General features: G+C 49.9%; 2 protein-coding genes across 3 annotated transcripts; one reads left to right on the top strand and one right to left on the bottom strand.

Moving 5' to 3' along the window:
* Positions 1-70: 70 nt before the first annotated feature.
* Positions 71-5,473, top strand: LOC131592733 (alpha-N-acetylgalactosaminidase). The gene is made up of 8 exons (XM_058864464.1): positions 71-354; positions 710-884; positions 1,027-1,204; positions 1,484-1,578; positions 2,251-2,412; positions 2,897-3,094; positions 3,302-3,445; positions 3,694-5,473. Exons 1-8 carry the CDS (start codon positions 197-199, stop codon positions 3,874-3,876), a joined length of 1,293 nt encoding a protein of 430 aa, XP_058720447.1. The 5' UTR covers positions 71-196; the 3' UTR covers positions 3,877-5,473.
* Positions 5,474-5,619: 146 nt separating this feature from the next.
* LOC131592735 (WW domain-binding protein 2-like) lies at positions 5,620-15,420 on the bottom strand. Of its 2 annotated transcripts, none has more exons than XM_058864467.1 (8): positions 15,280-15,420; positions 12,287-12,395; positions 11,602-11,737; positions 9,984-10,076; positions 8,991-9,200; positions 8,455-8,574; positions 8,042-8,118; positions 5,620-7,169 (listed from the first exon to the last, which is right to left on the bottom strand). In XM_058864467.1, exons 1-8 carry the CDS (start codon positions 15,336-15,338, stop codon positions 7,122-7,124), a joined length of 852 nt encoding a protein of 283 aa, XP_058720450.1. In that variant the 5' UTR covers positions 15,339-15,420; the 3' UTR covers positions 5,620-7,121. The 2 variants fall into 2 exon arrangements, with proteins under 2 accessions (XP_058720450.1, XP_058720451.1); XM_058864468.1 differs by lacking the exon at positions 15,280-15,420 and adding an exon at positions 14,394-14,589.
* Positions 15,421-17,200: the final 1,780 nt, after the last annotated feature.

Genomic DNA, 17,200 nt, shown 5'->3' with positions numbered 1-17,200 from the left:
GGGCGCGATACTGACAGGGTTGCAGCGGGGGGAGCGATGGGGTCGCACTGCTGCGGGGTGCAACACCGGCGGGGCGCGGTGGCTGCGGGCGGGCGGGAGGCGTGGGCGGTCGGTCAGGTGATGCGGACGGCGTCATGTGAACGGGGCCGGGGCCGGGGCCGGGCCGGGAGAGTCGCTCTGGGCCCCGGCGGCAGCGATGGAGACGATGGTGCTGAGCGGGCTGGTGCTGGCGCTGGCGCTGCCCTCCCTGGCCCTGGAGAACGGGCTGGCGCGCACTCCCCCCATGGGCTGGATGTCCTGGGAGAGGTTCCGCTGTAACGTGGACTGCCAGGCGGATCCCCGCAACTGCATCAGGTCAGCGGATGGGGCTCGGTCGGGTCGAACCCGGGATGGCTCTGGCACCGTCTGGCTCTGGGCCCCGGGGTGCATGGTGCGTGGGAGGCGGGAGGCTCAGACACCCCAGAGCTGGGACGGAGAGCCCTCAGAGCTGAAAGATTTGGCCAGGCTTTTCAGGCGGTCGGGGAAATGCTTCCCCCTCGGTGAGATCACTAAACACGGACAGGGTTTAAATGGAAGCGCTGGAGACCCTCCTATGGCCCGGACCAGCCCTCCAGAGCCCCCAGATAAGCCCCAAATCCCTCTGCCTACCTCACCTGGTGAGGCAGAAGGGTCACAGGGTCTCAGCCTGCCACGTCTCCTCAATCCACAGCGAGCAGCTCTTCTTGGAGATGGCAGACCGGCTGGCAGAGGATGGCTGGAGGGAGCTGGGCTACGAGTACATCAACATTGATGACTGCTGGTCTGCCAAGCAGCGGGATGCGGCCGGACAGCTGGTTCCCGACCCCAAGAGATTTCCCAGCGGAATTAAGGCTCTAGCTGACTATGTGAGTGCCTCCTGGGAGACACTGGGGATCTCTGTCCTCGTGCCAGTATGGTGGGAGAGCTGGGAAGCAATAGAGGACCCTGATACCTGGGAGATACCTTGGATGCCTTCATTTGCTCCTTGCAGCTCTGCTCTCCTCACAGGTCCATGCCAGGGGCCTGAAGCTGGGCATTTATGGTGACCTGGGCGTCTTCACCTGTGGGGGCTACCCGGGCACCATGTTGGAACACGTGAAGCAGGATGCCCAGACCTTTGCAGCGTGGGGTGTGGACATGCTGAAGCTGGATGGGTGCTACTCATCTGCAGAGGAGCAGGCAAAGGGTAAAAGTTCACCAGCCTCTGGCATTCCTCCCCCTGCTGCTTGGGTTGGGGCAGCTGGCCCTTTGCAGCAACACTCAGCCAGCCAGTTCTTCCCTTGTGTCTCCTACTGCAACTGTTGGGAAAAGAGGCTGGAGTTTGTGTGCCCTGGAGCTGGTGTAAGGAAGGAAGCCAGGCTAGCCTGGTATTCCCCTTTCTGGGTGGGCTGGGACAAAGGCTGCTACTGGGACATGGACTGTTGGCAGCCACCCCCTTCACTGGTTGTCATCTTCTCTCCCTAAGGATACCCAGAAATGGCGAGGGCCTTGAATGCCACAGGCCGCCCCATTGTCTACTCCTGCAGCTGGCCAGCGTATCAGGGGGGTCTTCCCCCCAAGGTAAGGGTTTTCCCATCTGTTGGCAAGTGCCTGTGTTCCCTGTGCCCTGGAGGAGCTCTTGCTGGAGCGCCAGGAGCAGGGTGTTACACCCCGCTTATTTTTCCACCCCTGGATGGTGCTGCAGGTCCCCAGAGGGAATGTGGCCTTCCTGACAGGCATCTGGGGACTCTTACAGGTCCCAGTACGGCTAGGTGATGGGAGTTTGTGGGAAGAAGGCTGTAGGGTATATCCTTTCCACCCTACTCAGATGGTATGGGGTTGGTCCTGACGATCTTCTTGTGAGGCAATCCTGTCTGGTTTCAGTGCTTGAAATAGGATAATCTTCCTAGTATATGTTTCTTGAGAATTGGTTGTACTTACTTATTTCCTCTTTCACTTCTTGAGTCAGTGCTGAACTGCTCTCATTCTTGGAGCTGATAGCTTATCATATTTCTCCATGGCCTCTATGGTTGTTTTGCCAGACATTCTATTGTACTGGAGTGTGTCCAGACATAGTAGGATATAACTCTGTTTTGCCTCCTTACCCTTCTCTCCTCACCCTTCTCCAGATTCCTCTGCCTTTCACACACTTTCTGGACAGTGCAGGTCTCAACAATCAGCAGTGCTGCCCCTGCCTCCTCCACTTTGCAGAACAGTTTTTTCTCTCCTGCCTGACACTGTTCTCCTTGTCAGGTGAACTACACCCTCCTGGCAGAGATCTGCAACCTGTGGCGTAACTGGGATGACATCCAGGACTCCTGGGACAGTGTACTTTCCATCGTGGACTGGTTCTTCACAAACCAGGACGTGCTGCAGCCGGCAGCTGGCCCCGGTCACTGGAACGACCCGGACATGGTGCGGCCGGGTGATGGGTGCTTTGGCCCTGTCTGGGGATAAGGATCTCCAGGGATCCCCTTCTAAGGGCAGAGTAAAGGAGAAGCTCCAGGAGCAGGAGCCCTGTTGCTGCAGAGGCAAGGCTGGTGTTGCCCTTGGCTAAGCTGTGGGAAAAACCCGTGGTTGAAATGAACCCTTCACTACTTGAATTTACCTGTGAAGTTCTCCAGGTGCTCTCATCTTTCCCTGCACAGCCTGAGGGCAAATAGTGGTGAAACAAAGAATGTTAATGAGTGCATTTGAATGTATGTTGCTAGCAGGGATGAGATCTCCCTGTGGCTGTGATGGCAGTGGTGGAGTGGTGGACTACTTAAGGGGAAGCAAAAGTGCGTGTGAGGTTTCCCTTGTGCATTCCCTCCCAGCAGGAAGCAGCATCACCATGGATGACAAGCAGACAAGTTTCTAACCTTTTTCTGTTTCTTCCATATTTTCATCATCTCTCCAGCTCATCATTGGAAACTTTGGCCTTAGCTACGAGCAGTCACGCTCCCAAATGGCTTTGTGGACAGTGATGGCAGCTCCGCTCCTCATGTCCACGGATCTCCGCACCATCTCCCCCAGTGCCAAGGAGATCCTGCAGAACCGCCTGATGATCCAGATCAACCAGGACCCCCTGGGAATCCAGGGGCGCAGGATTGTCAAGGTTAGGGGGAAAGCAGATGCATTTGGCGGAGCAGACAGAAGTAGCACAGAGCATCAAAATAAAGAGGGAGAGGGAAACAATGCAGAGAAACAGGAGCAGGAAAGCTGTGGGAGTTGTGAGCCTGCTGGTGTAGCAGCCCCACAGGGCAAAGTCAGAAGTTACACTGCTCCTAGCAATTCTGCCTCACCTACCTATCCCCACCTCCAGGAGAAATCCCACATCGAGGTGTTTCTGCGCCCACTATCCCAGGCTGCCAGTGCCCTGGTGTTCTTCAGCCGGAGGACAGATATGCCCTTCCACTACACCACCAGCCTGGCCAAGCTCCACTTCCCTGAGGATGCTGTGTATGAGGTAAGCCCCACTGACACACTGCAGAGCAGGGCAGGCCCATGGCACATGGATCCCCCTCTTCCCAGATCTCTGTGCATTTTGGGGGGGGATGAGAGGGAGTACTCTAACGCCATGCCTCTGGGATGAAGCGGCAGCTGCCCACTGGGTCACTCTGCTGTGCCCTGTCCCACTGTGCCATGTCAGTGACCATAGCTGGACCCTAAGGTGAAAGGTCTGGAATGGCTGGTAGCTCTGTCTCTCTCTTTCAGGTACAAGATGTGTATGCCGGGAAGATCATCGGGGCCTTAAAGACAGCAGACAACTTCTCAGTGGTTATTAACCCCTCGGGGGTGGTGATGTGGTATCTCCGTCCCATGGCACTCCCGCTACAACCCTGGCACGTTGTCAGACGGCAAGCCCCTGGCGAGGGTTTCCGCCCAGCCTTTGTGTGACAGGGCCCAGCGGACGGGGTGTGGACCAGTGCCAGGGTGAGCTGTGAGACCCCAGAGCACATGGCTCTTCACTGCACAAGTGCCTTTCGCTGGTGAGCCCAGCAATGCTGGGCAGTGACCATCCATCCCCTGGTACCAGCTTGATGATGTCTGCTCCGTCTGTGTAAATCAGGAATTCTTGTTGCCCACTGCCTAAGGGTGTGCGGAGCATACTGCCTCAGTGATTGCAAAGCCTTTTGAGATCCTCCTGTGGAAGATGCCATGCAAGTAGAATCCAGCCACGACTGAAGTTTGGCAGCTCTGACACCTTCATTGAGCTGGGTACTACTGGCAGCTGCAGGGGCTGTTTGAACTACACCTGTAGAAAGGCTTTGGGTGCTTTAGTTGGTGCTTTAGGGTTGTGACATCCCCTTTTTCCACAGCCTCACCCCCCCAGGTGTGTGATGGCGTTAACCTCAAGGGTCAGAGTTGGTCACTTTCTTTCTTTTGCTCTAATCAGCTTGGTTTAGAATAAGGGGCTGTCAACAGGGCTGCATTTCTCCCCCATATCTGCACCAGGACCAAGTGCTCTTGGAGGCATAATGGTCCTGTGCAGTGAGGCTTTGCTTGCACCAGCAGGCTGAAAACTCAGGGTTTCTCAGGGAAAGGCTTCTTCTCCCAAGGGTCTTTGCATCCACAGCTCTATCCTGAGGAGGAGCCTGCATTAATAAACTGGAAGTGAGTGTCAGGACACTAAAGCCTCAACTGCTTCACCTTAATACAGCAGTCGACCTATGGAGGACTTCTAGGGGACACAAGATTCAGACTGGAGAAATACAACATTTTAGATTAGGAAAAAAAATTTCTCTATTCAGCTGTGGGAGGGTTCCTGGTCATCTGTCCAGTCTGGTTCCTGAAGGACCAAATGGTTGATTCTGGACCTCTCCAGAAACTTTCTCTGGGGTGCAGGGTCAAGATACTGAACACAATGCTTGCAGTTCTAATAAGGAAAGACTTGCTAACAAAACAAGGAGCTGGCTTTGTTCTTGGGGAGTGATTGAGGCAAATTGATTGAAATAAATGGAAGTAGATCACAGACTCTGTCTCATGTATTGCTAGCTATAGCTGCTTGGTTAATGTAGGATTATAGCATCATTACCTCAAACCAGGAACAGCTATGCTAGGAAATAGAACTGGTTTCCTGTCAGAAACTGGACTGATGCAGAGTAGGAAATGGCTTTCCAGTAGTTACATGTTCAGCAGGGCAGCAGTATTCCTTGGCACAAGGGAAACAGATTTACAGTCTATAACCAAGTGCCATTTTCCTTATTAAATATTTATTTTTCCATTGCTGGAAAAAAATTGCTGGCAAGGAGTTTCTTTTAAAGACTTTAACGGCCTTCCCTCTGGTGTAATGTACATAGAAGAGGTGCTATGAATGCAGCTGTAGGGAGTAGCAGTGTGGTGACACAGCCCCTGCTACATGCAGTGATGGGACATGAACATGTGCCGGTTCTGGCTATCTGGGCGTAACCACAGGCACCAGCCAGCCTTCCACCCTTCCCAGGCAGCAAGGGGATAAACCCCATCTTCTTCACTCCCTCAAGTTACTTGATTCCAGGTCCAGTTTAGCCACATACCAGGGAGAGAGAGATGTACTGACCCACAGATGACCCAAGGGAACTGCAGTAGTGGTTACAGTTCATTCCAGCCTTCTGTGCAGTATGCAAGAATTGAGATCAACACACACACAACACTCTGAACTGGCAGATAAAGGTATCAACACTCCTGTATTAAAGTGCAATTCAGAAAGTTACAAACATTCATGGTTGATTTTTTTTTCTTAAATACAGAGCTGTTAGAATATCTCTAAGTCAGAAAAAGTGTTTATTGATAAGGAAACTTACTTCCCCCCATGTGGAACTGCTTTAGGAATTCATACTTTTAAGCTGTGCAAACCTGACTTGCAGGAGAGCCCTGCCATGCAGGGAAGTAAGAGGGAAAACACTCCTTCCCCCTTCCTTGTGAAGGTAGGGAGGCTGTAGGAAGTACAATCACCCTCTATGTAAAGGATCACAAGGGTCTCCACCAGACTAGAGACTCTTCAGAGCAGGTTTAACGGCACTATGTCCTAAGGAAAAGGAAAGTCGTGGCTGAGCAGCCAGTCTCTGCAGGAGAGCCAAGCATTAGCAACTCCCACCCAGACAGCAGTTCCCAGCTGAGAGCACTGCACATGTAAGCAACCAACTCTGGCATTACAGTGCCCACATTGCTCAGATGTGGGCACACACAGCCAGGCTCCAGCAGCTGAAGGAAAAGATGAAGGCCAGTTTTCCCCTGTGGAGGTAGCACACAGCACAGGTTTGCTCAGCAGAGGGAGCCAGGGCTGCAGGACTTGTCTCCTGACAAGGCTAGTGCCAGGTCATCTGCCTAATGTAACATATTTTGCTCCAAGGCAGGCAGCCTCCTGTGCAACGCTTGACTCCGTTATGCTCGAGGAATGGCTGCTTGACACCGGATCATTGCACAGACATGGAGCCTGCTCGGACAGGGAAAAGACAGACTGCTCCTCAGGCCTGCCAGTCTATGAACTCACTGCCCTGAGGCACACCTTTGTTTGCTTCTCTATTCAATGGCTACAAAGACAGGTTGATTGGGACCCATTCCCTTCCCTCTGGCATAGCCAAAGGCTCCAGTGTCTCCAAATGCACTTCCCAAGGTCATCACCCCTCAGCTGTTAGTCCAGGATGCCACACACTTCCAACGCAACACAGGATTTCCAAAGTCCCATCCCACACTGAACTGCCCTAGAATTCAAGGAAATTTAACACCTTTCTAGGGCACCAGATGATCTATGCAGGGAACCTCATAGCTCTCTACACCCTTCTTCCTGGATGGTGCTTCAGAAGTCAAAAGTCTGGCATTCCAAGTTGTTTCACTCCAACAAGATCCCAGGGCCTTCCCATTTTAGTCCTAAATTAGTCATGTGATACAGTTTAATAAGAAGTCCATCTCTCTCCTCAAGCCAATGGCAGGGCAAAAGGTTAGTCCTTCGACCCCATGAGATAAAGCAAGTAAGTAGGAAAGTGCTCTTGTCCTGCGTTGTATTGCCACTGACTCAATGTTTAAGGAGGGCAGGTGCTCAGCTGCCCAGTACTATACTGTAGAGAAACAGAGATCTAGAGATATGCTAACTTGAGGGGTACTAACAGCCAAGCTGTCCTCAGGGAGAGAGAATGTGGGAGGCTGGCTGCAATCTCGTTCTGTTAGTTGTTCTTCTTATCCTCAGGAGGTGTATAAGGAGGTGGCTGTTCCTGGAAAGAGATACAGTAGAGTCAACAACCATGCTTGTTTTATGACCAGCTCTTTCCAGGCATTCTCAGGCTTGGCTCACCAGAAATTAGTGCCCTGCAGTGAGCTACAGACAGAACCAAGTTCTATGGTTTAAGCTGTCATTTCATCACACCATTCCTCTCTAATATCAGCTATGTTCCATGATACATGCTGTCTCCATAATATTTCTAGGAAAAGTCCCCTCAAAACCAGGTAACAAATGGTCTGCTGCAAATGGACCATTTAATCTGTTTTAAATGCCATCTTCCCTGCCAGGGCTTTGTCCCTGTTGAAGCTCATGGCTCTAACCCAGCAGATAACAAACCCTGGGCTGAAGGCCAGCTTTGCTGCCCCACCAGTCTCCAGCCCTCCAGAGCCAAGGCAGTGAGGGGCACAGCCAGACTGCCATGTACCAGATGAAGGCTACACACAACCTATTGGCTGTCACTGAACAGTAAGAGACCTCCCTATCTCCACACAGCCCAGAAAGAAAGCAAAACAGAAACCCACATGCCGTCATCCTTAAGTGACCTATTCCTTTTTAACTCCTCATTTTCAGGCCCAATGGATGCAGAGAGCTCTGTGCTTTCTCTGTACCCATGCAAGTCTGTTATGCCTTTAGGTGTAAGACAGGTAGTAAGTGGCTGTTACTGGGTCAATCTTAAGGCTTTCCTCCTTTCTTGACTGAAAATTTAACCAGCCTTCTTCATGGGAGCCTCCCTCCCAGAAAAATGCATACTGTCTGTACATGTTCAATATGAAGGTACACTAGACTTTGCTAAGAAAGCAAAGCACCATCTCTGCTAGTGACAGAAGGAGGAGTAGGCACATGAAGACCAGGCATGGTACTCACCATGGGCATATACACGTTGTGTGGGTTGGCAGGGTTGTAATATGCACTGGAAGCAGCTTCCATGGCCTTACCGCCTCCTGGAAAGGAAGGTAAAGAAGCCACCTTAAATATCTGAGGCAATAGCCCTAGCTCCAGAGCCCTCTCCCCAACCTCACCTCTTCCAAGGAGGCAACAAAGGCCCAAGAAGCCAACAGAAGCTGCAGCAAGCTGGGCTAGAATTGAGAGCAGCTCAGGAAAGCTGGCTAGGGCTGACTACAGGCTGTGCAGTGCAAGGCTGAGCAGCTCCCTAGAGAAGACTTGGAACTCTTGTAACAACAGCTTCTTCACTCCATGCTGTGCCCATGCCACCCTCAGCCCAAGCCCCCAGGCACCCTTTTGCACCCAGATCCTGGCAACTGCCCAATCCCATTTACCTGGCATTCCTGGGCTCACCCAGGCTGGGGGAGCTGAGGGTCCTGCAGGAGGTGCCCCGGAGTAGGGGGGTGGAGGCGGCATGTACATGGGGTTCATGTTTGGAAGTGGTGGGTAAATACCTGAAAAAGACAACACCAGGTTGATGCTCTGGACCACAGACCACGGGACAGAGGCAAGAGAGCTCACAGGCCCAACAGCACATTAGCTGGGGACAAGAGCAGTGGTAAGGGAAGCCCTCCAGGCTTGGTAGGGATGCAGACAGCAGGGATTTGATAATTTGCTAATGCCTGTGATGTCAGCAGGCAGTAATTCTCTACCAAGCAGCAGCACAATTTGCAAACCACACTTTCACGTAGCTAGAACTACTCATGTAGCGACACATGGGTGTAATCAACAGCATGTGACAAATTTCTCCTAGGACATGGATCCTTGATGGAGACAAAACTACAGCAACCCTCACCGTAACCCTCACCGTACCACTGCCATTTCTTCACAGCTAATATCAGTCACAGTCATCATTACACAACTTCCAAACCTGGGCTCTGGGCGTATGGATATCCCATGGGCTGTGGAGCAGGTCCATAGGCGTTCACTGGAGGTGGTGCATATGGATAAGGTCCGTTTGGTGGTGGAGGGGCGGCGTAGCCTCCTGGCACAGGTGCGTAGCCCCCGGGGGCAGGTGTAAATCCTCCGGGAACAGGGGTGTATCCATAGCCAGGGTTCTGCAGAGGAACGCCGCTGGAAGCTAAGGAACACATGTTCGGTATGTCAGACATCTTTTCTTAAAACTAAATGTACAGAATAAAATGTAAAAAGTCCTGTTAATGCAGCACTATTTCCCTTTATCTAGATTCACTATATAGTCCTGGCACAGTACTGTGCCTGAAGAGCATTAGTCACAGAGTGCTAAAGGAAACCAGCTGCAAAAATACAACCTCCCAGGGCTCCCACTGCTTGAAGGAAAGACTACTCTAAAGCCAGTAGCAGTACAGTGTGTTTTCCTTTTTTTTTTTTTTTTTTTATATACCTTCTTTCTGAAAACAATTACATTTTAAAACACACATTTCTTTAAAAAGAAAACTTTATCAGAAAAAAGTACTTGTTCTTCCATTTGAAAATTTTAAAAAGTATTTGTTTTTTAAAACCCTGTTTTTCCCCTCTCCAAATGTGCATGTTAGCTTTCCCCATCTTACTGCACTATTTTAGAACTGAGCTGAGAGTAGGTAAGTGAAGTAATTTTTCAGCATCACATATGTCAACTTTTTTCCAGGAGAAATAAGGTTCTGTAAAAAAAGATGGTCCACATCAGAAGCCCAAACCCCAGAATATTCTGACAGCACAGAAGAAGTAAGATGAAATAAAGAAAAAGGATTGAAAGGGACAGTAAAAGTTTCCCTGGAAAAATAAAAAAATACTTAGTTCTGGAAGAGGGCCTAGGGTACCCCTCTTCCCATGAAATTCAGAACGAGCACAATTTGCTTACTAGCTCAGCCAGCCATGGGGGAACCAGGATCTGAAAATCCCTTACCATTAGAAGCAGCTTTCAACATCAGCTGTCCAAACTCAATGGCTCCTCCACTGTTGAAAGTCAGTTTAAATGTTCCCTGTCCTTCCCAGCCACCTAGGAGAGAGAATTAGAATTGAATCAGACTATTAGCCTCCTCAGTACCATCCAAGACAGCAAAATTGTTTATACTTCAATAATTTTTTTCTTCTTTATTTCAAAACTATTTTGCATCCTATTACCAGGGAGAAAGAAACATGGCACTGCTATCAGACATCCCCCAAAATAACTCAAGAGGATCAGAAATTTAACATTTTACCCTCTGAAAGTCATAGTCATGTAGAAGCAGCCTACTCTAGATACAAGGCTGTTTTGTTCTTTCCTGAAAGGTTTAATGGAATCCAGAAATGAACAGTGCAAAGATCGAACATTTATTTCATTGACAATATTAACTGAAAGCCCTCAGATGAAGTTTATTGACATCCTCAGTGAACTGCAGATCAGGATTGATCTGTAGTTCACTAAGGATATCAATGCAATTCAAGCCAGGATTTAAATCAAATGCAACATCTTTAATCTTACTGACACATAGAAGCTCACTAAAATTATTAAATGCTGGGGTATAACAGCAATTTCTCAGAAAAAAAAATCATTTCAAGTAGGCAATGTCTTGCAAGGTAGGTAAGAGTGCTTTGCTTTCTTAGGACTTTCTGGGATTTGGTGTTTTTTTTGGTGGAAGGTGATTTGGGTTTTGGGGTTTTTAACAAAAAATATGTGTCATTTAAATATAAGATTTATCTTCCTTGTCTAACAAATTAGTATCAAGAGAGATAGTCTCTTGGGGACAAAGTAGAAATAAAGTACAGAACAGTAACAAAAGAGTACATCATGGATAAAGTCATTCCTTTGGGACTCACCTCTATAAAACCACTGTCTTAGTATGACTTCAGCCCAAGAAAGTGGGCTGATCCACAATCCCCAGACTATCCAGTTACTTTAAAATATTGTTACAAACAGAAAGCAGAAAGAATAAACACTTCAGATGCCATGAAAATATGCAAGAAAGGGCTGAAGAAGGAAGAAATTTGAACCAGAAGCCATGTTTTTAATCCCTATCTTTTGCAATTCCCCATGTCTGGTCATAAACACCACTGTTAAGTCTTACTGTGGCTTCACAACCAAATTGGGATCAAAGCTAAATCAATGATGGACAGCAGACTCACAGATCCATGCAAACCATACACAAGGGGCTCCTGACTTCCCAAAAACCAAAAGTGGTTTCTAATTCTCATTCTGTGTATCAATAGCAGGCACAGGTGCCTCGGTCATTCACCCACCCTCCAGGTGGTCAAAGACAAGAGAAAAGCACACTATGAAACTGAGTAAACATGATACACACAGCAAAACAGAAGTTAAAGAATTAAAAGTCACCCAGGGCAAGTCAGTCCCTGGCCTCAGGGCAGAAAGTGACATGGCAGCAGTGCCCTAAAGCGCAGGAGAGGGGAGTTACCTCAGTGTGGACACACCAGCTATACCACCACAGCTACTCTGCCTTTCCTGTGCACATAAGCTGGTCTGGTGTTCAGCAAAAAAGGCCTTGTGAGGCTTGGAGGAGTTCAATCTACAAAGCGCTGGCACGTACCTCCGGCCTCGGCCTGGATCTGTCCTTTGATGTAATTGGCAGAGAAAACAGGCTGCTCGATCGAGCATCCCTTCACCAAATAAAACGGCATCATGAAGGACTGCATAGGATCCTTGCCCTTGGACACAAAGATCATCTGCAAGACAGGAGGGAATGCTTCTGAATTACTTGAATTCAATAGAGAGAGTGACAATGGAGCTCTCATTGTATCAGCATCCAAAAAGAAGGTAACTCAACCTCTAGTGTGAGTATGCACTGAGTTATTTCACAGCTTTAATACTAGGGATCCCCAACAGATTTGATGGCACATAGCTCACTCACCTGAATCATGCACATTCCAAAATAATAAACCACTTAAAACACACCTGCACATTATACAAGAGTTGTACTGTTCTGCTTTCTAAGGATAAGCTATGAGAGTTTGCAAAGGAAGTATCACTGACTGACACATTATATTAAATATATGCTGTAGACAGTGATTTCCAGGACTACGTGTGCCTTTGCAGGGGACTGGAATTGTGACATAAGTATGAACTATCCCATTTCCACCTTTCCTTTTGCTACATAGTGCTGCCAGTGGTCCGTTCCACAACAAAACCCCCTTCTTCTATCATCAACTAGGTTACTACTTTAAAATTTACAAGATCCCTAGAGAAAGCAGCAACCCTGCTGGCATCAGACTTACCCTGTAAGGGGTGAGATATAGCATTCCTTTCTTGGTGCCTTTGAAGATTTCAGGCTTGCCTGTCACGTCACTGAAGGAGAGCTCCACATCTTTACACTGTTTGAGGACGCTGCAGGAGGAAATCAGACAGATTGGAGAGACAAACTTGGTAACAGCTCTGACACACCCTCATCACATAGGGAAGGGAACAGCACAGCAAAACTCTGAATATTACCCCAAATCCCTGCTGTGGGCCCTGCTGTTTTGACTTCAAACAGAGAGGGATGATTTATGCAGACTGGAAGAATTCATCCTCTCATCTGAGACAAGCCCTGTTCCTCCTTCATAAAGGGCACCTTTAATATATGCGGGGGGGAGGTGTCTCCAAAGGTATCAGACTGAGGAATTCCACCCTGCACACAAAGACCCTCAGCCCACAGATGAGGGCACAGAAAGGGTTCAGGTGTCAGAAACCATCCCCTTGATGCCAAGGTGTAATCTCAGAACAATCCTCCCTCCCTAGTCCAATGCTCAAATCAAGCCCACTGCGCTGGAAAATAGCACTGCTGTAACGCCACACCCATTGTGTAAACTGAGGAAGTGGCTGCACTGAAACCCTCACTGCTGGCTCTGCCTCACATGACTTAAGTAAGTTTTTGTAGTAAACAGTACCACATTAAAGAATGAAACAATGGGTCAGCAATAAAGATATTATTGTTATGGGAACATTGGCAGAGTTTCCTAATGACACAAACCCAGATGAGAATTGTGAACACTGCAGGGTCAGGGGTACAGAGGTGCATGAAAAATTAAATAAATTTTCAGAAAAAAATGAGTCATCTTAGGAAAGCATGCCGCTGAGTCTACTGTGCAGATGTAAACATACCACAAAGTAAGAAGATCTGCAGAATAAACAGAAGAACCTTGGGGGTGACAAACCTTCAGTGTGTTACAGTGGCGGAAGACTCCCAGGTGTGTTATGGTTCAAGAGCTTAAAAAACAAAGTGACAAAGCCCTAAACCAACACAAGCCTGAATGGGCTGGATCTAAAATAATCCTTATGCATTCTGCTCAGCACACTGTAAAAGTCATATAAAGTCAGGAAACTGTGCAATTATTTGGGGAAGGGAGGAATCTGCAGGGCCACCATAAGAAAAAACAACCAAATGACCTACAGTTTCAGGTTGTTTGCTCTTTAGGGAAGAGAAGAACACTGTAGATGTATATGAAAAATGCAGCTACCTGAGAATGCAGACAATGAAAAGTCTAGCTTTGATGAGAAAAAACAACCTAAGAAATTCTACTGGGACACTACTTCATAGCTGAGCTAGATGGAGATTCTCTGACTGGCTGGAAGGGACAGACTTATGAGAGAGCAGAGCTCTTTCCATTTCCAAAATGCAAGGGGGAAACACATATTTTTGACAGCTTTAATCTTACCAGAACACTCCCTCAATATGTCTTACAGTAGCATTTCCCATCACTTTGCCTCACTGGGAAGAATTTCCATGTATTCATAGTAATGTTTACTGCTTTGCAGCTACTCACACAAGCAAATGACATGCAGCCACCACCACAGAGAGTAATTAGGCTGCTGAACCAGTCTGCACCTGCATGCCTGTCCAGGGCTGTCACGGGAGGATGTGCACCCTGGGGAGCCACACTGCCCTCACTTGTGACTGAGCAGCCCTCAAAGAATGTATGGTTTCATGATCTCAGGCCAATGCTAAGGGCCAGAAGGGATCTTAAAGCTTACCTAGTCCCAGCCTCCCTGCCATGGCCATGGCCACCTTCCACTAGATCAGTTTGCTCAAGGCATTATCCAACCCAGCTTCCAACACTGCCAAGGCTGGGACATTCACACCTCACCTGAGCAACCCATTCCAGTGCCTCACCACCCTCACAGTAAAAAATTTCCACCTAATGTCTAGCCTATATTTCCCTTCTTTCAGCTTGTACCCATTACTCCTTGTCCTAGCACTGCAGCTCCTGACAGAGTGCCTTCCCTCTAGGTCCCATTCAGATACTGGAAGGTTGCAATGTCTCCACACAACCTTCTCTTTTCCAGGCTGAACAAACCCAACATTCTCAGCTCATCTTCACAGAGGACGTGCTTCATTCCTCTTACCAACTTCATGGCCTCCTCTGGACTTGCTCCAACAGTTTCATATTCTTCTTATGTTGGGGACCCCAGAGCTGGACGCAGCACTCCAGGTGAGGTCACACCAGAGTGGAATACAGAGGCAGAATCACCTCCCTCGACCTTCTGCCCACGCTGCTTTTGATGCCGCCCACGATTCAAAGGATAGAGAAATCTCCTTTAAATCAGCACAAGCTCAACATGTCAGAGGACCTTCCTGATTGAAGTAGTAGGAGTCAGCTCCAAACAACACAATATTCTTGGAGTGTAATTTTCCTATTGATCACCAGACCCAAACCAACTCCTTTGAGCCTTTACTGGGTCTCAGGTTTCCAGGATTTCTCTTACCAGGATGGTCTGTCAATCCCTGCTCGGGGCGAGGGCAGCCTGTGCTCCCATGGAGAGGTGCTTCTCCGTGCAGAGGAACTTGGAATTTAAGTTCCTTACTTAATAATTCAAGTGCTCAAGACTCCTACCTTAAATAGTCTCTGCCTCTCTGGCGTCAATAAGTGCATGACCTTAAAAAAAAACCCCAATTCCTTGGCTTTTACAAGCTATGTTAGCCTCAAGCTTCACGCAGGACTCCCGCTGCAGCTTTAAGGGGGCTTTAAGGATCCCCGAGCTTCCGCGGTGAAGACGGGGCAGCTCTACGGACTCCAGCCAAGCCTGCTCCCCACTGCCCGCCCCAGCCCGTCCCCACCGTGCCAGGGAGCTCCAGTAACGCAGAACCCGGGCCGAGCCGGGCCTGCGCGGCCGGCCAGGAAACGGGAGTCGCCGCAGCGGGAGCCTCCCACCACTGTGCTCCGCCGTCCCGGCCCTGATGAGGGGAGAGGGGCCGAGGAGGACCCGCCCGGCCCCGCGGCCCCCCCGGTACCTTTCGGCATTGGGGATGACGACACCGCCCTCCTGCGAGTGGTTCCTGTTCAGCGCCATCTTTGCCCCGCCGGCCCCGCCCCTGACCCGGCGGCGGCAGTGACGTCACCCCAAGCGCGGCCCCGCCCCCGACACCTCCCCGCTGGCCCCGCCCCCCGCGGCGCGCGCGGCGGAAGTGAGAGGGAAGCGAGGCGGAAGCGAGGCGGCGCTGGCTCGGTTTAATGGCCGCCGGTGGCGGCGGAGACGCTGTGAGGGCCGGCCCCGCGCCGGGCCGCACAACGAACCACAGACACTGGTGCCTACACGCAGCCCTGCTCGCTCCTCTGGCTCTCTCTGCTCGGTGCAACCACGGCCGTTCGCTGCCGTGATTGCCTCAGTGGAAGTTGTCCAGGATTTGCCGTGCTTAGCAAAGTTTTTCTGGCGAACGCCTTATCTGGTGAACAGTGTGTGAGCCTCCGAATGCGCTGGGTGGGCATCTCTGGTGTAAGGTTTAGACTTTTCCCCTCTGCGATAGCACTCGGGGGATATCTCGGGGGAACAGCTGACTTGCTGTGGTCATCCTGGAACTCAGCTGGTGGCGCACGCTTCAGGCTTTTCCCAGCTTATCCTTTCACAGAGACTTCTTCCCAACAGTATCTCCCGCTGGCATGCCACGTGGGATTTAAGTTGGTATTTGCCATTTGTAGACTTCCCGGTAGGTACACGGGATTTTGGTAGGATATTGGCATGAGCAGATGGCAGTGAGGAGTACCTGAGCTTGTTTTTCTCAGCAAGCTTTCATGGATCCTTTAGAAGCAGTCTATGATCCGACAAGAAATTACGGAGCAGGGTGTAAAAACCACGTTATTACAAACAAGTAAAAATTCCTAAACCTACAGGGCAAAACATACAGCCTTGTCCTTGAAATCCACATTACAGGCAAAGGAAAGTCTCTCTCTTCTGTTGCATGGGTCTGCTTTGCTTTCTTTAAGCAGGGCAGCGTTGTGTCTCTGCCCTAACCCTTGGCTGGGCCCAAGAGTCATACAGATTACCAATCTGTAGCCCAGGGTGAGGGTGATGGAACGTGGCTTCGTGCTTCACTGCTGTGAAGAAGCAGAGCCCTGGTGGTGTCTTTGATGAGGTTCACGTCTTTGATGTCCTTGGGCTGAGGAGGGCTGGCAGCGTGGCAGGACGGTTTCTGCAAGGGTCCATGGTATGTGACAAGTGACAAGGCTCCTGTTCCCTGCAGGAATGAGGAGGCCTGGTGCAGGGGGAAGGGCGTGCAAGGCTATATGCACACACTGCATACAGGAACACCCGGAGCCGTGAATGTGGGTGGTGAAAGGACTAGGAAGTGCTGGTACGGTTCTCACAGCCTAGTGGTGCTGAGAATGGCTGATTTGTGAGGACAGGTGGGAGTGAGAGTGAAGAGAACCTTTGCTTTGCAGTGACAGCACCATAGAAAGCCACAAGATGGACATACGCTCCTGACAGTTTTGCTAAGGCTTGGAGAACCCTGTTCTCAGCCCTGGCCCCATACAGCTCCATCAACCAACATCAAGTTTGACTTGAATCCTCCTCTGCTGCTCATTTGTTGTTTTCTTCTTCTTCCTTCCAGTGCCAGCCTTTCCAACCCGCATCCCAAAGCCCCTGCACTTCCCTTTCTCTCAGTGCTGCCGTGCCCGGCCATGGCATTCCACATGCGTGTTTTTATGTGCAGCTGGCATCTCTCCTGGAGGGGACAGCCCCTGACAGCCACATGACATGCAGAGACAAGGAGACACTGCCAGCCTCAGGACATCTCTGGTCTTCTCTCCTCCCTCCTTCTGCCCAGACAGCCCTGACACTTTTGACCTGGCTCAGGGACACCCAGAAAACAGCTGACACACCAGCTAGACACAAGCATATAGTCTTCAGTAAAGCTGTGCCCCTTTCTGCTCACA

The sequence above is a fragment of the Poecile atricapillus genome, chromosome Z (assembly GCF_030490865.1).
Source record: "Poecile atricapillus isolate bPoeAtr1 chromosome Z, bPoeAtr1.hap1, whole genome shotgun sequence".
Lineage (NCBI taxonomy): Eukaryota > Metazoa > Chordata > Aves > Passeriformes > Paridae > Poecile > Poecile atricapillus.
The sequence above is the reverse complement of the archived record's forward strand: the minus strand, read 5'-3'. Positions and strand labels throughout refer to the sequence as shown.